General features: G+C 40.0%; 1 protein-coding gene across 1 annotated transcript in view; it reads right to left on the bottom strand.

Annotated features, from left to right (window-relative positions):
- The window catches only part of GRID2 (glutamate ionotropic receptor delta type subunit 2), a 1,109,147-nt gene that overhangs the window by 370,737 nt on the left and 714,718 nt on the right, over positions 1-23,692 (bottom strand). Inside the window, exon 7 of the mRNA XM_050944015.1 lies at positions 17,523-17,684. Within this exon, the coding sequence (XP_050799972.1) occupies positions 17,523-17,684 (162 nt within the window). The remainder of the gene's footprint in view (positions 1-17,522; positions 17,685-23,692) is intronic.

The raw sequence follows: 23,692 nt of genomic DNA, 5'->3' as shown, positions 1-23,692 counted from the left end.
CCCGCCCCCATCCCAACCCCATCCTGAAAGTCTCGGCCCTAACTCTGCCCCCTCCTTGCCCCTATTGGATCCCTTCCCCAAATCCCTCCCTCTTCCCCCAGCGCGCTGCGTTTCCCTTACTCTCCCCTCCCTCCCTGCCTCGCAAATCAGCTGTTTCACAGTGGAAGCGCTGGAAGAGAGAGGGAAGAAGCAGGACCTGGTGGCATGCTGGAGCTGGAGGTAAGCTGGAGCAGGGGGGTGGGATGGGGAGCTACCGGTAGGTGCTGAGCACCCATGGAGTCAGCACCTATGGCACTATCCTAGTTCTATAGATGGAGAACTGAAACACAGAGAGATTAAGGTCAAAAGCATCCACTAGTTTTAGGTGCCCAGTTTGACCTAGGACTTGATTTTTCATATATTCATATATTCAAAGCAAAGCTCCCATTGGCTTCAGCTGCAGCTGCGAGTGCTTGGCAGCTCTCAGACTCTAGTGTCTCAAGTTGGGCACCTAGAAAATGAGGAACACAGAGAGACCACCTGTGAAAGTTTGATTTAAGTGACGTAGTCATCACCACATAGGAACTCTGTGGCAGAGTCAAGGGCAGAATCAAATTCTCCAAGACAGTATTCAACCATGAGACCATTCCTTCTCTTATTGCAGACCTCTGCCTCATTTCCTAGACACATCCCATCTTTTGCAACAGATGAAGCAGGGGTTCTACACACATTTGTCTTCTTTACTACACAACCCTTATTCATCCACCGGGCAGGTCCAGCCTGTGCTCTAAATGAGGCAAGAGTTCTATGGAAAAAATATATATGTGATCATGTAATTAAAGACCGAGTATTTGACTTTGCAAACATTATTCTTTTTATTTTGTTGGGTAATTTCCTAGGTTTTTAAAAAAGCAGGCTGAGAAAACTGAAAATCCATCATGTGGCATTGTACCAACACCCACACATAGCATCAGCCATGGTGTAACCCTAGATCCCTGACACAGATCTCTGCACGTTTGAGCTAATGAAGAAACAGATAGCAATAGTAGCTTGTCGTGCTCTATGTGGACCAGCACTATGGGGGATCAGACTCACACATTGCCAGTGGATTTCACTAATATTTGCTGACAGCAGCGAAATAGTGAGTTTCAGGAATCCATTCCAATCCATTCCACGGTCTGCAAGGGAGTGTTATCTAGTGGGCATAAGTTCTCATAACATTTTGTTCAAGCATGACCCCTTCCGTCCTGTCCCTTCCAATCTGTTTCTATCTCACTCCTGTTTCTTCTCTCCCTCATCCACTCTTGATCAGATCACACACTCACATGCTCCTGGTCTTTGTCTTTATGACCTGTGGCCTCTTGACAACTGGCATGTAAGATCTCTAATGAAAGCCTGTGTCATACTGCTCCTCTTAAACAATGCAAGAAGTATACAGGAGTGATAGATATTTAAGGAGTTATGCTCCTATGCTAAAATTACATTCCATAGGGCTGTGAGTTAAGACAGATCACCAAAAGGTAATAAGAATGGCCATACTGGGTCAGACCAAAGGTCCATCTAGCCCAGTATCCTGTCTTCCAACAGTGGTAAATGCTAGGTGACCAAGAGGGAATGAACAGAACAGGTAATCATCAAGTGATCCATCCCCTGATGTCCACTTCCAGTAATCCATATAATCCTGGCAGGCAAGGGGGAATGTAAAAGCAGCAAAGAGTCCTGTGGCACCTTATAGACTAACAAACGTTTTGGAGCATGAGCTTTCATGGGTGAATACCCACTTCATCAGATGCATGTGACGGAATGGACGCTTCTCTCACTCTGGCTGGTTATATGGAAATTGAATACTGTATGGTTCACAATGGGCATCCACTCATCTGCTGAGTCAAATGCTAATGACGGATTGTAAAATCTTCAGAGAGTAAATTGATAGGATGAGGTAAACAGCAGGAGTTATCTTGTTTAGGGGTAAGACAATGAACTTTTATAACTATATCGAGGGTACATACAAACCTTCAATCTGTGGGGACAAGCAGTCAGCGAGCTTGATTTTATAAGAAGAGGTCTCAGCTAATCTTATTGAATAACTGGGGAAATTACTTGTGGTAAGCTACCTTGTTAGTTAAGTTTAGTCTCTAGAAAGTGTGTTACAACTTTGTTTTATATTTAACCATTTGTTATCCTCTCTTACAGGGAATGCAAAACCATGATCTCAAGTGTCCCTAGCCTCTGTTTGCCAGAAGCTGGGAATGGGTGACAGGGAATGGATCACCAGATGATTACCTGTTCTGTTCATTCCCTCTGGGGCATCTGGCATTGGCCACTGTAGGAAGACAGGATACTGGGCTAGATAGACCAGTGGTCTGACAGTAGGGCTGTTCTTATGTTAACTGATTTTTATTTTAATTTCTATTCTTTCTTACATAAACGTCCTTCTGTTTTATAATTGAACTTAAGTGCTGTGCACAATACCGGAGCTGTGGTCTAAGGTGAAACTGGTTAACTTTGAGAACAGAGGATCCGGGATTTCTGTGGGTATCCAGTGATAGGGGCTGTGGTGCATCATTTGTCAACCTGCAAGGCAAAGGCATGGCTCATGTAGCCCAGAAGAGGGTGCTTGAATGGCTGATATGCTGGCTGTGCTAGGAAGCAAACACCCAGCAAGTACAGGCAAGACTCTGCATGCTGGAGGGAGGTAGTAACATGGTGACTCTCAGCCCTGGGGCCCCAAGAAATCTCCCTGCACAATCAGTCCTAGTCCTACCCCCCCAGCTCCTCATTCAATCAGTCTTTCTCCATTTCTTCCAGGTCTCCAGTCATCCTCCTTGCCCTTCCTCCTCAGCTCCTAATTCTAGTTTCTCCCCAGGCTCCTCATCCAGTTTCAGGCCAGGTCTATCCTAAAAAGTTAGGTCAACCCAGCTACAACACTTAGGGGTGTGAAAAATCCACACTCTTGAGTGAAGTACTTAAACCAGCCTAGCTCCCGGTGTAGACAGCACTAATCTGATAGAATGGACCTAGTTACCACCTCAGGCGGAGGTGGATTTACGACAGCAATGGGAGACCCCCCATCTTGTCACTGTAAAGAGCATCCACCATAAGTGCGGTGGCTGTGCCACTGCAATGTTTCTAGTGAAGCTATAGCCTCAAGTCTCCCCCACGGCTCCTTGTTCAACCATCCCAGCCTCTCCCTTCCTTTATCCAATCTCACCATAACCCCCAAAACTGGCTTCCTCACCCCCACCCCATTTGTTTCTTTACCCAGTTCCTAGTCTACTTGTCCAACCCAGCCTCACCACCCCAAGTCCCAAATCTCCCCTCCACCCCCTAGCTCTCATTCCCAGTTATCAGCCCCACCCCCCAGCTCTCTTTTCACTTTCCTTGACCGGCTAGTACCACTCCCTCCCCTACTCACAGTCATGGCTTACACTGTGATTAGATTAGGCTGTAAAACTTCTTAAAACTACTAGGGAAATTTGCCAGCTACCTAAATGTATGACCGAAGAAAAAGGAGCAAGGTGTGAGGTTTCACAAGGGATGACTGAGGATGAGATTAAAAGGGGTATTGGTGAGGACCAGGTGCTGTTTGTTAAGCAACTGCTAAACATGAAAAGGGGAGAGCACAAACCATTCAAGGCCATATGAACAAAATTTAAAGGTGCAACACTGCCTTACAAGGTTAATATAGGATATCAACTCTATTGGGTTAAAGCTCTCGACCCCTTTGAGATGTTATAAATTTCCAAGGTTTGGGCATGTGCCAGTTGTCTGTAAGGGGACAATGAATTGTGGTAGATGTGGAGGAGAACACTTGTGTGAGAACTGTTTGGAAGGAACAGAACCTAAACTGCAGCAATTGTGAGCATTAGCACAGTGCAGCCTACAAAGAGTGTGTGGCAGCAGAACGAACTAGAGAGACAGAGAAAATTTAAGTTATCCATAAAAAAAATCTATGCAGAAGCTATCAAAAGGTATTTACGCTGGAATGTGGAGAAAGAGGAAAATGCCAAAGAGGGAGAAGAGGCACTGGTACAACAGCAGCACAGTTCAGGACAGGAAAGATAAAATAAGGGGATTAGATGAAGATGTACTGCTTGTAGGCAAAGAGAAATGTATAGTATTTAGGATTGAAGTATTAGTTGCACTTTACATACAGGGACTTTACATACAGGGAAGACAACTAAAAGAATAAAAATTATAACAAAAGCGGCAACAGGGTTCTATTTTTTTTCCTGAAATGCACATGTACTTATATGTGGTCAGGAATTAAAGAACACTGTTTTTGAAATGGAAAAAAAAAACAGATGTGATACATCTGCAAAAAAACATAGTTAGTGAGAAAACAAGTTTAGAAATTCAGGATATGACTTAATCAGACATGACAGAGAAATACAAGAGGAGGAGGGTATGTGTATTTATAAAGGAAGGTCTTAATTAAGTTGACAATTATTAAAAAGGCAAAGAAAGAGTTGGAGAAAATATTGTGGGAAAATGAACAAAGATTTCAAGGTTTCAGAGATGTAGAAAAGTTACAGGCATGAATGGTGTATGGAGTAAAAACAAATTTATACTTGGTCTTATAGTAAATGATAAAGTTGAAAGTTCTAACTTAGGAAAAACTGACATTTTAGCTAAAGAGTTCCAAAAAGTTAGTACAAATCAAGTAAAGAGCTAACAAAAAAATATTTTCTGAAGATAATTGAGAGTTCTTATATAGCTAGGTATACTATACAAATGACGTACTAAATGAGAATTTCAGCATACAGGGACTCAAAAAATGCTATACACAGAAGTAAAAGGACAATCCCAGGTAAAGATAGCATACACAATGCTTAAGAGCTACTGGAAGGGAGTTAAAGAGTTTTATTGACATTACATAATAATATATGGGGAAAAGGAATACTACTGTCAGAATGGAAGCAAGCAGTGATAACACCAATAAGAAAACCTGACAAAATAGGCAGAAGACCTGAGGCAAATAGACCTATTGCCCTCATATTCTATGTGGGCAAAATTATGGAGAAAATGATACAAGTCTTTAGCAGTGACAGATAGTTATGGCAGCTGTCTTTTTGGACTTTGAAAAGGCCTATGACATGCTACAGAGGGAAGGCTTGCTGTATAAACTAGCTGCAATTGGAATAAGAAGAAGAATGTTCTTGTTCTATTTAAACAATAGAATCATACTAGTCAGGGTAGGGTGGCTTTGCAGAATATTTATGAACTTACTAATGGCATTCCACAGGGGGTGTTGTCAGCCTAACCCTGTTATATATTATAATTAATGATCTCCCAGAGAGTATACAGGCAGGAATAGGTATTACTCTATTTGCAGATGACAGTGCTATATCTGCCAAACATGAAGACTGTGGAGAGAACCAATGAGATGCTCAGGTGGATTTCAGAAAGTGGACATATTTGGGGATTTACATTCTCACTTGCTAACGCAAAGGGAATTGTCTTCACAAAAAGGAAGATTGGAGAAAAATGGAACCTATATCTCTTTACAGAAAAAAATACAAGTGGTTCAAAATTTTACAGTATTTGGAGTTATGCTCAATAACATACTAACTTGGAAGGGTCACACTGATAATATCAAGACTAAATGTAAAGATAGGATAATTCTGCTTAAGGTTTTGCTGTGAACAAGTGGGATGCAGATAACAACATGTTGCTGATGGTATACGGGGCATTAGTAAGACCAGTTTTAGATTATGGATGCCAAACCTTTAATTCAGCTTCTAAATCAACACTAAAAAAAATCAGAGCTGATCCAAGCCTAAGCTGTATGAATTGCATGTGGTATGAATATGATGACTCGGTTATGTGTGCTGCAGATAGCACCAGAGAAATGCTTTAAGAATGAAATAGTTAGAGTCAACCTTTTCGGCTAAGGTTAATTAAAACAGTGAAGATAAGAGTAATAAAAGAATAGACGCGGACTGCTGGGAATTAAGCAGACAAGAAGTAACTGGGCTCCACAAACTCCCAAGGGGTAACAGTGTCAAAAGGTGAGAAAAATATTTGGATGAAAAGGAAGGTCTAGAAGAAATTAAAATCTTTAATCATGCGAATTCAAACTATAGTTGGATGGTTGTCTCTCCAATTGCAGATATGGGATTATATGATAAACCAAAGGGACGAGCACAATTGTCAAATATGACAACTACAGTTCATGAGTTTGTACAGGGCAAATGGGGTCAACATTGCCAAATTGACACTGATGGATCTAGGGATCACAACACAGGAAGTCATTATGGCCTCCGTCATGATCAGGGAACAATCACGTCCGGAGAGGGACACCCTCGGGTGTGCAATCCAAGGAGGGGGAGTCAGACTGGTAGAGAGCTCACCTCCAGCTGAGCTACAAGAAGGTGTCGCAGCAGTGAGTAGTAAGCCCTGTGACCATAAAGAAATCAAATAAAACATCATGTTATTTGAAGGGGATGAGGCAGGAATGCTGTAACATTTGAAGGTGTCAAACTAAACTTCTGATAAAATAGGATATCTAAATAATGGCATGCAACAACACTTCCAACATTTTTCTTTCCCAGTCCTGATAAACAGGTTTCACTGCTAGAGTTGGTATGGCATCAGTACAAAAAAAAAAGTTTTTTTTTATTTGCTCAGATTCTTAAGTGGCTGGAACTGTAGAGAAAAGAAGATATATTGTACAGTTAGATAAAGTTAATTAGTATTGTTTCTATCCTCATTCTGAATTTAAATTGTTTGCATAACAGTACCTCTCTGCTCATTCACCTGTTTTTTAAATATTTCTGTGTATTTTGAGATACTCATTTATGATGGAGTCTGGTCTGTAATTAGAACACATTTGTACAGTCACATGGTTTTGGTAGATTAATGTAACAATAACTGATTTTAGATTATATGAGAAACCTCTCTCTTCTGATGCTGGGGGAATGGAGTAGGCTGGAGGTGGCACCATAAAACCATGCAGAAGAGCAGAGATCCATCTGGTAAAAATCTCAACCCCCCAGCATTTGTTCAGCTTTGTGGAAGCACTCTCCCTCCAGCCAAGTCAGCGTGGCTGGGCCAATAGTAATGCTGTCACTGACTGGCTAGACCATGGTGTCCTCTTGTGTACAAAATGTGCAGCCAGATTAACTTCCTTCATGTTTTATTGCTTAAGATTCATGTGATGGAAGGGAATATCACTTACTGCAACTTTTCTTCCTAGCCAGATTTCCCTTTCCTCCAAAGTCTGTCTGCTATGTGGATCTTTTAGGAGTTAAAACTAGGGCTGTCAACAATTAAAAAAATTAATCGTGATTAATTGGACTGTTAATAATAGAATACCATTTATTTAAATATTTTTGGATGTTTTCTACATTTTCAAATATATCGATTCAAATTACAACACAGAATACAAGTGTACAGTGCTCACTTTATATTTATATTACAAATATTTGCACTTTAAAATGATAAAAGAAATAGTATTTTTCAATTCACCTAATACAAGTACTGTAGTGCAATCTCTTTATCATGAAAGTTGAATTATGTAAAAAACTGCATTCAAAAATAAAACAATGTAAAATTTTGGAGCCTGCAAGTCCACTCAGTCCTACTTCTTGTTCAGCCAATTGCTCAAAAAAGTTTGTTTACAGTTGCAGGAAAAAATGCTTCTTGTTTACAATGTCACCTGAAAGTGAGAACAGGTGTTCGCATGGCACTGCTGTAGTCGGTGTTGCATGATATTTATGTACCAGATACGCTAAAGATTCGTATGTCCCTTCATGCTTCAACCACCATTCCAGGGGACGTGTGTCTGTGCTGATAATGGGTTCTGCTCAATAACAATCCAAAGCAGTGCAGACTGCTGCACATTCATTTTCATTATTTGAGTCAGATGCCACGAGCAGAAGGTAGATTTTCTTTTTTGGTGGGTTGGATTCTGTAGTTTCTGCATCAGAGTGTTGCTCTTTTAAGACTTTTGAAAGCATGCTCCATACCTCATCCCTCTCTGATTCTGGAAAGCCATTCAGATTCTTAAACCTTGGGTCGAGTGCTGTAGCTATCTTTAGAAATCTCACATTGGTACCTTCTTTGCGTTCTGTGAAATCTGCCGTGAAAGTGTTCTTAAAATGAACATGTGCTAGGTCATCATCCGAGACTGCTATAATATGAAATATATGAGAGACTGCAGGTAAAATAGAGCAGAGGACATACAATTCTCCCCCTAGAAATTTAGTCACAAATTTAATTAGTCTATTTTTTTTAAAACCAGAGTCATCAGCATGGAAGCATGTCCTCTGGAATGGTGGCTGAAGCAGGAAGGGGCATACGAATGTTTAGCATATCTGGCACTTAAATACCTTGCAATGCCAGCTACAAAAGTGCCATGCAAACAACTATTCTCACTTTCTGGTGACATTGTAAATAAGAAGAGGGCAGCATTATCTCCTGTAAACATAAAACAAACTTGTTTGTTTTAGTGATTGAACAAAAAGTAGGACTGAATGGACTTGTAGGCTCTGAAGTTTTACATTGTTTTGTTTCTGAGTGCAGTTATGTAGCAAATCTACATTTGTAAATTGTACTTTCACAACAAAGATTGCACTACAGTACTCGTATCAGGTGAACTGAAAAATACTATTTCTTTTATCATGTTTACAGTGCAAATATTAGTAATACAAATAATATACACTGATTTCAATTACAACAGAGAATACAATATATATCAAGATGTAGAAAAACATCCAAAATATTTATTAAATTTAAACTGGTGTTTTATTGTTTAACGGTGCGATTAAAGTTGCAACTAATCACAATTCATTTTTGAGTTAATCATGTGAATTACCTGTAATTAATCAACAGCCCTAGTCAAAGCTATTTGGGGAAGAAGGAAGTCAATTGCCCTACCTAATTACCTTTCTCCAGCAAGTGAAGCCATTAGGCTTGTTTTGTGAAGAGATTCCTCACAGTTCTCTCAGCTTTAATGTGTTTATTAGAATAATAGCTGAGATAGTCAAATAAGTTTGTAACAACATTTAAATTATTGTAGAAAAGGGATTAATTTGAAACAAAAACAAACCAACTGAAAACAGACTTATGATCTACATTACAAATCTACTGAGCTAGAAGATCCTTTTGCAACATCAGTAATGTCCTGACACGGCTAAAACTGTGAAGAGCAATTGTTGTCAAGATTAAACAGTGTTTCAACAATGTTCCTAAATTGTGCCTTCAACTCTGCACAGCTGTTGCAAGATTTGGGAACACTATTAAAACATGGCTTAGTCCCATTTACACTGGCAAGAACAAACATTTTATATTGTTACTTAACACACTTCTACAACACACTTGGGACTTTATATGGAAAAGCCAGCTTGCCAATCCACTGTAAGATATTTATCCTCACTGTTTCTTCTTGTTCGTAAAAACATTGTCCTTTTTAAAGTGCGGGCATGCACAACAAAATTACTGTACACATTACATCCTTGTGTTGCATATTTATTCTCCATCAACGTCTGCGGTATCAAATTTGCTCAGTTTACAACTTAAAAACACAATTTTTCTAATTGCCAGCAATGCAAGCTTAATCTGCTACCTGAAAAACAAACTGTGTCTCTTCTGCTTCATACATCATCACTAACTATAACAAATTCTGAATCAGAATTTAGAAGACATTTCTGTAGATGATTCATGAGGCAGAAGGAAATACAGCTTGCTCTTCCATGGATAGATGGGCTTTACAGTGCTAGGAGTGGTAAAAACTTCTTTTTTAAAAAAGTAAACTAAACAAATGTTACTGGGAAGACATGAGGATAGGGTTGGTGAAGAGAGCGGATATGCGTCATAATATGGAGTCATTTTTCCCTCACTCATAACAATCACTATATTCCTATTTTAATTTATTCTGAGACTATTCAGGAAGATTAGTATTTTCTACCACTATCATTGTTTTCTGTTACTGCCTTATTTTCTTCACATTCTAATGTCTTTATTGACTAATAAAATTAGTCAAGGCTTGAGTCCTTGGGGATATTTTCTTTTAAAGAAAAAAAATAGACAAATTTAAAACTAATTGCCAGAGCTAGTAAAATTCATTCTGAATGAATTACTTTGATGAATTTAACCATTTATTTTGTTCTAAAATACTTTGCAAACATGGCTTTATGTTTATGAATTATTACAGCTTCAGTGGGATTAAACTGGTGCATGAGCCCCATACTAACTCTCTACACAGGTGTAAAAATTGTTTTTTCCTGTATGAAATTCACAAACAAACATTCACTAACAGTAGGGAAATGGCAGCACAAATGTGGAAGAACCAAACACCTTTTTTGCATTCCCACCCAAGTATTTCTCCTGCTCCAATAATTGCAAACAGCAAGATCCTGCATTCATCTCAGAGGACTGCTACTATTTTCAACAGATGACACTGTAGGTAGAATTTTCTCTCTCGTCTATTACCACTTCCCGTGCTTCTGAATATTTTCTAAATATTGCAGTGTGTATCTTTTAAAGAGTCAGGGATTTCTTGTCCTGGTTTTCCCTCCAGGAATTTGAGCTAGATTCCATCTGAATCTGAAATATTGTCAGATGGTGGCATTCCTTGATCTCCTATCTTGGAATGCAAATTTTTTAAAAATATTTTTTCCCTCTGAAGAGTTTACATCAATTTCTTTGGGCATCAAACTTTTATCTAACTTTGGGCTCAATCACGTGCCCATCTTGCATGCCTATACATGAGAGTAGGGGTTGTAATAAATCCTCCTTTATTCACATTACCCACATCACTTATACAGAAGGAAGAACAGCCTTCACTACTCCCCTTCCCACGCAGACTGGCAGGGTATAGGTACATCTTTGGCTCTAGGCACTACCCTTCCGTCCAATGCCCCAACTAGTACAGCTGAGTCAGTGCAAAAGGGGAAACTGACCAGACTGAGACTCACATAGTAAGTGTCTGATTCCTGCTCTGGTTTGGGAACCAACTATCCTTTGCCTGGTTCTCAGACTGGATAGTAAAGCTATAAATTAGAGCTGGGTGGAGGGTGTAAATTGCATTTTTTACAAAAGATTTTGAAATTTGGCTTTGTTCTGAATTAGAATGAAAACCAAACTTTTCAAAATGCTCAGTGAAGGAAAAAGCTGATTATTTTTTATGTTGACCGAAATGTTTTGCTTCGACAGAAGCTAAATATTTCATTTTAATTTTGACATCTTAAACTTTGTATTATACAAAAACAATTGAAAATAAATAGTCCCTTTAAACCAAAAACCATCTACATGTTTTGTTCCAAAAATGTAAAAATGAGACTTCTTCCGACCCTGCGCCGTTCGGTTTCCTTCCAAAACAAAGTTCCAACAAAACTGACTCAATTTTGTGAAGCATTTTGAGTTTGATGGAACTGCATATTCTGAGGGAACATGTGTCTTCTGAAGTTTTGCCAACCGGCTCTAGTTACAATCCAGTCTTTTGTGAGAACCAAGTTCCATTGCTTCTTTTTAAACATTCACTTCTCTTGCTAGTTAACCAATCTCTCCATTTCTTAGAGGCTTGTTCCTTTCCCAGCCCTCTTCATCTTATATACCTATACCTTATATACCTATATACCTCCAATTTCCCATTTCTTGTTCTCCCCTTTCTCTCTTATCACTCCTTCACACTTTTACTGCTACCTTTCCTGCACTGCTCAACACTTGCTTTACATCTTGCACAGGATTCCTGCTCTCAGTTTACCTCTGATAATTCAAGTTTATCTGACTCAAAATTTCTTTTTTAATTCTCAACTATATAAATCAAAATAGTCCCACAGATTTCCATGGTCAGTTCACATACATTGAGGTATTTTACCTAGACCCAAAGTTTATCTTAGTTTGATTTGAAAACTGTCTTGGTCCAGCTTTAATGGTTAGATGAAACCTGGATGGAGAGGGAGAAATCAGCTGTGTGGAAAATCTCAGGCTTTTCTATTTCCTACTCTAGGCAAGCAAAGGGCAGGTCAGCACCCCCACCATGTGCCATGTTACATGTGGTGTTTCTTCAAAGTACAGGGCTAGTTATCAGTCAGCCAAGGGGGAGCAGAGGTAGAGCCCTGGAAGGAGGGAGACCTTTTCTCCGACTCAGTCCCCCTACTGATCTCAGGCTGGTGATCCATCCTTTCTCCTCACAAAACCACCTTTCATCAAAGTCTGCTTTTCTCACAATTCAGCCCAAAGGGCCTGTGATTAGCTGTATGAGAAACTGGACATGTGGGCATTTCTGGCACAGAAGCTCCTATAATATTTGGCCATGCTACACTCCTATGTGGGCTTGCCTGAGGCATATTGGATCGAAAGCCACAGGGCAGTTTATGCTTCACATGGTGTTATGAATCAAGTGGCATACCCGTGTGTTGCTTGAAATCCTTCTCAAGCCTCTGAGTCCTATTCCATTCGTTCCCTTGTTCAGGCCTCTCTCTTAGCTAGTGAAGGGCATGATTACTCCACTTCTTGGAAATAGAAAGAACTAAGGTATGGCAGCCAAAGGAGCTCATTAGTAGGTTCTGTATCAGGCCCCCCAAAAGTCAATGCAAAGACTATAGGGAATGACATCAATAAGGTCTCAAGGTACTTTTACCATCTACTGCCAGGGAGGAACTTTATCCAAGCTTTAGGCCTGGCAGCACAAATCAAAGCAAGCAAGCAGGCATTTGCATTCATAGACCTAGGTGCACGCTGTAGATTTATATACCTTGAGTCCATTAATCCAAAACACTACCCAAAATCTTGTGAATAGCTCTTACGGAACGTGCAATGTATCTGCTCTATAAAGCCCCACATTTATTTTAAAGTCACAATAAGCATCTAGCTATGGAATGAAAAACTGCATGTTTACAATACTAAGCTAATAGATGAGTACTAAAAAATGGGTAACCTCAATTTCTTTCATATGAATATTTGCATTTAAATAGCCAAATGTTTTTTTCTTCACAAAAATCCATTTATCTGTGGGACCCAGATATTATATGATAAGTTTTACTCTTGGAGAAATGGTTATGGCAGAGCTGTTAACAGGGCTTCATATGTCAAAGGCTGGCAGAACATTAGCTATAGCGGTTAGAGAGGAAATACTATTACAATAGCCCTGTCTCAGCCCCCGAACAGTCCAATTTGCACAGTGGAGACTGTGGTTTTCTGCAGCCTAAGAGAGGTTAGAATCGGAATGAAAAGCATTGAAAAGCAAAAGCCCAGTAGCAGTGATTTCAAATCAGAAATTAGATTAGAAATTACAAGAAATCCACCCCCAAGCACACCCATCCTTATCAGTTTCAAGTGGATTTCCACCCATGGTCCAGTGTTTCTAAACTTAAGGGCTGTGTTATTTAATTTTTGGTGAGATGCTCATTGGGGTATTTCAGGGACTACTCCAATATGTAGAATTCCCTGAATACAGTGAACATTACTATGTTCCCCCTACCTTCTCCCATATAGGCACACAAATCAGAGAATGAAAATCTAACTTTTACCCATCCCTAGAATTCTCACTTGGGAACTAATTAGTTTATAGTCACCATATTAAAAACCAAGGTATGATTATTTTTAAAATGTATTTTGTTAGGTATATACAAGCCATCATGGGCATTGGTGCCCTATAATAAGTAAAAATGTATTATTATTTCATGTCTCTGAGTGAAGTTCCATCAGAATAAATCTAAACAAATGCATGCAACCTAATCTTAATTTTAGAGGAACAGATTGGCAGGGAGCAGAATCTGCTTTTTTTCAATGGGTTTGTTTACATCCATTAGGATGTAAGTGTAATAGCTAAACATTTGGTGCTATTTTTTCCTGTGCAGAATTAACCTGCATTTGGGAGTGGAAAATCTGAGTTTTAGCTCACAGAGTTATCTGTATATTCCCTCATGGCAGGAGGGATAGGGTTTTCTCTTTGGTTCACCACCAAAACCCATGGAACTTGGGGGCTCTCCTAAATGCAAAGACAATGTAGATGGAGAGCCTTGGTCTCCACACTGCCAATGCTCCTACAACATAGACCCACAGTTTTGGCATGGGAAGAATCCAGCTGAGCAAGTCTCTCTCACATTCCCAGGTGCCTCCAAGACCCAAGCCCATCTCTAGGCTTTTAGCTACTATAGGTGAAGTTCAGTAGGTGGACTATGTCCCCTAGTAGCATTACACTTCCTTGCAAATCATTTAAAAAAGAAAACGTTACTATGTCTCCTTTGCATTTTTCTTTCCTTTAACTATATGACAGAACACATTCCCTTCCTTTTTTAATCCTGTTTTCCCCTCAAAGTTATTTTTCCTGTAGTATGTAACATTTTTTCCTCTCTCCCTCCCTTCTATACAGTGTTGTTTCAGGAACTCGCCCCTCCTTCAAACTCGCTACTCTTTTCTGGGGGTCCCCAGCTCTCTCTTTGCTCCCTTCCCACATACTTTTACTCATTGTTTTCCTCCACCTAACCCATTGATCAGATACTCTTTTCTTCATTTTCACGGACACAAACCCTGCCCACCAGACACAGTCACTGCCCCTTTCCAGATATGCACAAGCATTTCTACTCTGACGCACATTTCCATACATGCACCAATGCCCTCAGACAACTCTGCCCTTTCCCACAAACACCATAATCACTGCTTCCTTCACACATACACACACGGGAATTCCTCTCCCTTTTGGGAAATGGGCAGAAGTAGACCGAGAGGGTCCTTTTCCTATCCTAGAGCACAATGGCATTAAGCAGGGTCTCCAGGCTAATACACTCATCAGGGCTCAACTCATTCTGCCTTATCTAGTCTCAGACAAGGCAGAGCGAGCTAAATCCTAAGCATTTGCTCAGCACTGGGCAGTGCTCCACTGAAGGAGACAGAGGAGAGAGATCTTCAGTGGGGAGGAGAACATTGGGAGTGCTATTGGGTCTTGACTGTTCAGTGACGCCAGGGCAAGGGATGAGGGAGAGAAAAAGGCAGAGCACTAGGATCCAACAGCTAGCAGACGAAGAAATTCTCAATAGGGAAAGAGTGTCTGTTTTGAAAAAGTTTTCTGCCACTTCTGACATAGACATGGTCTGTCTATGGTAGCAACACTCACTTCTGGCCTGCATTTTACCAAAACTACAACGTAGGGATCCTGCAAGACTCCTACAAAGGGGCTTTTCTGTGTTCAAAGGGAAAGGGGAGCATGGCACGAAAAGAAATCCACCTCTCCATGCTATTCCAGCACCAGCCCATAAACGTAGGCTCCTGTTCATGTGTGGAAGTGAAGGGTTGCATACCCATGGGAGTCTATGCATTTGGGTTTGATTTCGCTTTGTAACAGCTGTAGCATTTTGCACTTGAAAAATCTTCTGTCAGCATGGTACAGTACAAACAATACCCAGATGTGCCTTCAGTTTATAAACTTTGACTTCTCACCAAAGCCCATTTTTGCAAACAGGGCCAGGAGAGACAAAGACAAGGAACTCAACCTCTGGCTAGGGCTACATATTTCAAGAATTATCACACCTAATCCACTAGTGATCTAAACCATATCCTTTACATAGGGTTTTAATTTGCTCCTGCCTTCTCAAAGACTTTCACATTTCCTTTGGTTGGTCATTTCTCTTTATGTTTCAAGGAGAATCGCTTCATAGATTAATCTTCACACAGTGCAGGTCTTGTATGAAAGGTCATGGGAGGACTTTGTTTTATTAATCATCCTGTTATAAAAGGCAGGAAATGGAAAAAGACAAACTGGAAATGTTAGTGAGGATGATATGGCAAAGAATTTAATAAACTCGGCAGCATTTGAAAGCAAAAAGCTGACAGTGTGGTAAAAAACAGCATAAATGATGCTCATGCAGGAGAATGGGAATGGTACGTGTCACAAGTAAGCTAAGAAAAAAAGTAGAAATGCAGTCAGATGACCCTTTCAAGGCTGTGTATCCAAAGACTCAGTTTAGAGAATGTGACATGGCTGGTTATATTGGTCTGAAATGCCCCATTCAGATAACAAGTGTTAATCCTAATGGGAAAAGGTCAAGTGGGTTTGTTGCCTGAGTGTCCCACTCAGGTATGAGTAAGTGGAAGTAGCCCTCAAAGGGAAAGGAAAGGGTGTGTGCTAGGATTTAGTAAAGACAGCTCCTGAGGAAAGAGACCCTAGGAGCAACCAAGCCTGGGAAGGTGTAGCGTGAAGATAAAATAAACATAGGAGCAGCCAAATCTGCTTGATGGATTTCTCTGATAACTTAAGTACCATTGTAAAGGAATTTAAGCTACTTACTGCCCCCTAGTATAGAAGACATGCCGTAGGTGTCCCTACATGCTGGTGAACTCCAGCTACCAGAATGGGACCTGGTGGGGCCAGGAGCAGTCAGTATCATACAATCTGGACCTGAGGCTGCTTTGCTTTACACCAGGACTAGTGCAGATTGGCCTAGGGATTTGGAGCAGCATGAAGCTGGCTGAAAGAAGCCATCTTTGTTGCCACCAAGTCTACCTGCTCTGGTAGGGCTTAGGTTCTGACCCAAAATGATTGCCTCTCGTTACTTTAAAAAGTATTATGCTTTTTATGTTAACTGCCTTTTGAAAAAAAGACACTTTAATTCTTCTTAAAATAAGATTAAACAGGTTTGTAATTTTTTAAATTCACTGTAGTTTTCCTTCAATAATACAATATAGGATTGCCAGCACTGTGTAAATATACATTGCATGCACATCATTACCAGAAAGATATTAAGAAATTGGAAGGATTTCAAATAAGAGATACTAATATGATTAGGAACCCGGATTGACGGACTTATGAGGAAAGATTAAACACACTATGTATTTCTTGGATAGGTGCTGACCAAGGAATGCCATGGTAATAGTCTACAAATATTTGAAGGGTATAAACAACAAGAAAGGAAAGGAATAACTAGGAATAATAGTATAACACTAAATGCCAGAAAATAAGACTGAATATCAAGAAAAAGTTTCTTGACACTGAGTATAATTAGGATATGAAATAATAGTCCAAGAGAAAGAGTGGAAGCCCATTCCTTGGGAAACAAAGCTGGACAAAGCAGTATAAATTATACCATAGGGAACAATCCTGTACTGGCAGAGTATAGACGAGATGACTTAATAGGGTTTTTCTGGCTCTCATTTGTATGATTCTATTACATTATGCCTGTAGGATTTTAATAATGAATTGCACAGAATATTAGCTGGATGCAATTGTTCCAACCTTTTTTCTTATACTGTTGTACTGACAAAGGAAGGACTGTAATTCTAATATCAATTATCTTAGAAAAAAATGATCTGTGTTTTTTTACCTTGGGTATAAAAATACTGTGATTTTTTTTGTGTGCTTGAAATACCCGTGGGTCTGATATTCAGCAACCATAATATTTTTGTTTCAAATATGCCCATTACAAAACAACACAACAAAACCAAAAATCTTTAAGGAGAGTTTTCCATTAGAACTTGTTTTGTCATCGCACTAACGCTATCACTTTTGGAAAGACACTGCTGTTAGCCAAAACAGAACACCTTTTATCAAATGGGATTTGTTCCTCACTGGAGTGGAAACTATGACATATAGGAGGAGGTACCTTCTTGATGGTATCCAGCATAGATCGCCCTCCTTGCCAAGGTTTGGAATTCTTTCTGATACAAGTCAGGCTAGCCATGCTGTGCCACTTCCGGTCCTCTAGCTTCTTATGAAAAGCATTAGCCAACAAAAGCACAGTGTCATATATGTAGAGGTTCGAAATCTGTAAAGAGATTAGAGATTGATTATTAGTAGTTAGTGGACACATGCTGGCAGACAAAAACTGAATTCATTATCTGTTTGCCTCAGCTATTTATTGCCCACCCTGTCAATAACTAAATGATTTACTTGATATTAAACTGCTTAAAAAAAACTATTAAAATAACCATCCCTTAACTATGCTTCATCAACAATTTAGGGCCCTGATCCTGCAACGAGATCCACACTGACTACCTTCACTCCTGCGTGAGCCACAGGGTCCACGTTACTTGCACAGATCCAGCTGCTGGATTGGGGCTAAATTATTATCAGTTTCTCCTGTTTCTAGTCAATTTCCAAACAATTTCATTACCTAGTTCTCAAGCACTAGTATATTTTGCAATGTCTGGGCTTCCCACATGATAAGTGGACTTGTTTGTAAATGTATCAGGGTCAGACAGCTCCTGTGCACCTGATGGTGGCCTAGGGTAGCTCTGGAGCACTATGCCTCAAATTTTTCCAAAATCTTTCAGCAACAGAACTCAATGGCTTCTCTCTCTGATACTTCAAAACAAACAGTCTTCGCTCCAGTCTCCAGCTAGACCCAGCCCTATCTCCAGGAGGGTTTGTTCTGCCCCCACATCCAGAGTTTCTTGCCTGGAGTCTGGCCTCTCCCAGAGTCCACAACTCCTTTCCAGCCCCATACACAGGTTTCCTCTTAGCTCTTCCCCAGAAGTCCTGATTGAGTCACATGACCTCCATCTTGCCCACCTGGGGAGGCAAGCTAATTACCAGTATTGTCAAAGCTGGAATGGGTTTTTCTCATTAAATAATTGGAATTTAATTTTTTTTCCAAAAGCTGTTTACCAAGCCAGCATTTTGAGGCAAATATGGCCTGTTAATTCCCCAATAGGCACACATTTTCTTTTTCATTTGGTGGTTCATCATGGCATTATTATGTAATTTTATGATTTTCAATCGATCAATCAGTGTATTTCTTAGTACGTTCCGTTCAGGTAACTGAAATGGGGAACGTGAAACGAGAGAGTGAGATGTTCTAGTCCCTATTATGAAACTCTCAGTGAAGTCATAGGATTTGCAAAACACTCAATTGTGCTCATTTCTGTTTGATTACTTTCTAATATTTAAAATAGAAATTCTGAAATGTTTAGTAACTTTGCATCAGCACTGGATGCTCCCTATGCTTCACTGAAAAAATGTCAGTGCCTAGTAAAAGTTATTTCAGCATTGTAAGAATTCCATAATGGTAATATGTTAACATATTAAATATGCACATAAGGCCTGTTTCTGCAATGCAATGAGTGCCCTCACTTTCCATTAACTTCTGTGGAAGCTAAAGGCTCTTAGCGCCTTACAGTATTAAACTCTCATAAGATATATATATTTATGCCCAGAAGTTTAAGTGCAGCATCCAACAGAGGAGATTGAAGCTCAGCAGAAGAAACAGAAATAACCTGTCTCCCCCTCTTCCAGTTATCTTGATTAACTTTTTATATATTTATTTTTTAAATGCATATTCACAAGTTCAGTCAGACATTAATGATAAGATATAATTCAGTATGAAGTAACAAAGGAACAGAATTCACAAGCTCTTCTGAAACAAACAATTTCCAAAATGGCCTTTTTCAGTCATCTCTGTCCTCAGATGGCAGGGGCAGGTGTCCCACTAATGCTATCATAAAGAGACATCATTAGTTGCATCTGACAACATGGTGCTCAGAAGCAATATTAAGTTAGAAGACTGAATCATATCTAGGGTATTTGACAACACTCTTTTCAGATCATCTATCAGTCACTTAAAGTTCTTGGGCCTGTGGCTGTCAAGGGGCAACTCAGGATTTCCTGAGTTATACAAGAAGGGGTTCTGGATACAGTTGCCAACTTTCACGTGATAAATAAGCACCCCGACTTTCACAGTAAGCCAAAAAACAGTAAGCCACAGTAAGCCAAAAGCTGATCCCACTTCAAAACAAGGCCAAAACAAGCCAATCCCTAAGAACTCCAACACTCTATGTGAGCAGATCACCCTGGAGTGCAGTCTGGGACTGTGGTGGGCCCACTGTGTACTCTGGACTGTCTCCCCCGCTTGCCCCTGCTTGCTGGGAGCCAATCAAAAAAAGAAGCTACGAGCTACAAGAAGCTACAAGCCAAACAAGCAATAAGCCAAAAACTAGCCAACAAGCAACTCACAAACCAATTAAGCCAAAAACAAGCCCAATTTCTGGTGGGTGTTTTTCGTGGGTTTGTCATGTCTGGTTCTAGAGTGTTCCCAGTATCTGAAAACTAATTAGCCAGTGTCTATTAGCTGTTTGATGCAGGATTGGTTTTTTCTTTCATTGCTGCTAAGATCAATTTCTCACCACCCCTTGCATTCATAGGAGGTGGTGGCCTGAAAGCTAAAAAATGAAGATATTGAGTACTCAGCTGTCCCTAAAGATCTTAGGAGAAGAGGGAGATCTGAAGATGTGAAATGGAATAATGAGGTGGAGATTCAGGCTGCTGGGGACTCCTTTACTTTGCAGCAGAAAACATCTTAAAGCTAGTCTTGTAGCCAGTTAAAAGGCAAGAGTTCCTGAAGAGGCTGATATGCTGATTCAGATATTCAAGGGTCCAAATATTATCTGAAAATTATGACACTCCAAATATTTTTCCCCATCCTACAAATTAATTGCATAAAGGCAGCACATGTATTATGCTGACTCCAACTTGCAGCGACTTATACTCGCTCTGACTCTTCTGCAGACTGATCCCCATAGATTTGTACACAAGTCTTTTGCTACTTACTCTCACCTCCCCCCAGAATCTAAGGAAGACTTCCTCTGCCTTTCTCCTTTCCCAGAAGTTCCTAGCACTTCCTTTGCCTCCCAAATTTCCACAGCAAGTTCTAGTCTGCCTTTTTCCTTAAACCTTCCATGATTCTTCATTACCACTGCTAAAGCTACATTAATAGCTACCCACTCAGAGAACTTACGACAGAGTGGTCTATCACTCCACGGTTTGGAAGTTTTCTTTTCACCATTGTATCAACTTCCCCTATAACTCTGCTGGTTCTGAACATTTCTCTTTTAGAATTCAGAGGTTTAACATGAATAAGGTTGCTCGTTTCCTTTTTAACTCAGAGGTTAGACTTCACACCCATGAATTACAAGATCAGAGACTTGGATGACTCTTTCGATAACTTAGATCACCTACTATTGCACTACCCAGAACATCAAGTGTTGAATGTCTTTCAGCTAAACCCTTATTTCCTCAAAGAAGTTTACCCCACATTAACTTCCAGTGAGGGGAAATTGAAGAATGGGAAATAAATTATCTCCTGCTATAATAATATATGGCGGAAGCCTGGGCTGAAAAAAAAAAAAAAAAAAGACCTTCCAGGGAGGAAAGACAATAAGGTTTCCAATAAGACCAAATTAGTACATAAAGGCTACAAATCCCAAGTCGTCATTTCCCAACAAGATGATACTGTTTTTATGTAATTTCTATAACTTAATATCATGGGACTAGGAAATCTTTGTCACAGTTCACCCAGGGGAATACACTTATTAATTTAGGAGCAATTCAGCTGTGCTTACATCAGGTATTAACAGGACACAAGTGTACAGGGTTCAGCAAGCATTAGCAATTTTTCAGTCCCTTACAAATATTTTAGCTTAGCCTTTATGGCATCATTGGTCTCTGATAATACAACAGTAAATGCACTAGAGTTAATTTCTGTTTCTGCAAAATCCTACCCCCTCTTGGAAGTGTGTTGCATTAATCATAGTCCTAGTATGCATGACAGGGAGGTAATTTAAAGATTATTCTGTATATTTATGGCTCTGCAACATAACTATAACAAGATTTTTAATGCACTGTGTATCTCAGTGATTGATATTCTGCTTATTCCAAATCTCCTCTAACTCAGCAGTCTTTTGCAGAGGTGGATAGCCATTGGAATTAAGCAGCAGCACATAATTAGGTGATCTCCAGCCAGCCAAGAACGTGAAATGTAGATGTCTGGCAACCTCAAACAATTCCAGGAGGAAGAAAGAGTTAATACAATCAGCCTTGTTCTGTTCAGAAAGCATAATTCTGAGGACAACTGCAAACTATTCAACTGAACTAGAGGGGCACACCAAACACATGGACAAGGGTGATCCAGAGGATATAGTGTACGATGACTTTCAGAAAGCTTTTGACAAGGCCCCTCACCTAAGGCTCTTAAGCAAAGTAAGCAGTCATGAGATAAGAGGAAAGTTTCTCTTATGATAACTGGTTAAAAGACAGGAAACAAAGGGTAGGAATAAATGGTTCGTTTTCACAGTGGAGAAAGGTAAATAGTGATGTCCCCCAGGGATCTGTACTGGGACTAGTGCTGTTCAACATATTCCATAAATGATCTGGAAAGAGGGTAGACAATGAGGTGGCAAAATTTGCAGATGATACAAAATTACAGAAGATAGTTAAGTCCAAAGAAGACTAGGAAGAGTTACAAAGGGATCTCACAAAACTGGGTAACTGAGTAACAAAATGGCAAATGAAATTCAGTGCTGATAAATTCAAAGTAATGCATATTGGAAAATATAATCCCAACTATACATACATTATGATGGGGTCTAACTTAGTTATTACCACTCAAGAAAGAGATACGGAGTCACCATAGATAATTCTCTGAAAACCTCTGTTCAATGTGCAGCACCAGTAAAAAAAAGCTAACAATCTTAGAAACCATTGGGAAAGAGATAGATAATAAGACAGAAAATATCCGAATGGCCACTATAAAAAACCATAATATTCCCACACCTTGAATACTGCATGCAGTTCTGGTCGCCCCATCCCAAGAAGATATATTAGAATTGGGTTAGGATTGAAAAAAGTATGGAAAAGGGCAACAAAAATTATTAGGAATATGGAACAGCTTCCACATGAGGGCAGATAGAAAAAAACCTGGGGCTGTTCAGTTTAGAAAAGAGATGTCTAAGTAGGGTGACCAGATAGCAAATGTGAAAAATCGGGATGGGGGTAGGGGGCAAGACGTGCCTATATAAGAAAAAGCCTCAAATATCAGGACTGTCCCTATAAAATCGGGACATCTGGTCACCCTATGTCTAAGGGGGATATGATAGAAACCTATAAAATCATGAATGGTGTGAATAAACTGTATAAGGAAATATTATTTACTCTCATAGGTGCTGGAACTAGGAGTGTGGCGGGTGCTGCAATGGTCTCCATTATATACAAGGTTTACACTTTGGGTCAAAGGCTCTCAACACCCCCACTATACAAATTGTTCCAGAACTCCTGTTTACTCCTGCATATAAACACAAGAACCAGGGGTCATTCAGTGAAATAAACAGACAGCAGATTTAAAACAAATGTAAGAAAGTATTTCAAACAATGCACAGTCTTCCTTCGGAACTCATTGGCAGGGCATGTTGTGAAGGTTAAAAGCATAACTAACTTCAAACAAGATTTAGATATGTTCATAGGGAAGAGGTCCATCAATGACGATTAGCCAAGATGGTCAGGGATGCAACCCTACGCTCTGGGTGTCCCTAAACCTCTGACTGCCAGAAGCTTGGACTGGACATCAGGAGGCATCATTCATAAATTGCCCTGTTCTGTTCATTCCCTCTGAAGCATCTGGCATCGGCCACTATCAGAAGACAGCATAGATGTATAATTGATACAAACAACAGTGCTGACGACCAGGCTGTGGGTGGTCAGGCCTGGTGGTAAGAGAGTGAGGCCTACTAGTTAGAGCTTGGACTAGCGTGGGCATAGTCCAGGAAATGAGCCAATGGTCAGTACCAGAGGGACAGAAGCCAAATGCCACTGCTTGGGAGGAGGATATAAACCACAGTCATAAGCCAGAGGCAGAGCCAGGGATCAGTACCAGAAAGACAGAAGCTGAATAGCAGAACTGGAGAGTAAACCAGACTCATAAGTCAGAAGCAGAGCTGGTGGTTGAATCTAGAAGTCTGAAGCCAGAGGGAGCAGGGACTGGAACAAGGGCAAGTACAGCTCTGG

Source organism: Gopherus flavomarginatus, chromosome 3 (genome assembly GCF_025201925.1).
Source record: "Gopherus flavomarginatus isolate rGopFla2 chromosome 3, rGopFla2.mat.asm, whole genome shotgun sequence".
NCBI lineage: Eukaryota > Metazoa > Chordata > Testudines > Testudinidae > Gopherus > Gopherus flavomarginatus.
This window is presented reverse-complemented; position numbering and strand designations above follow the sequence as displayed.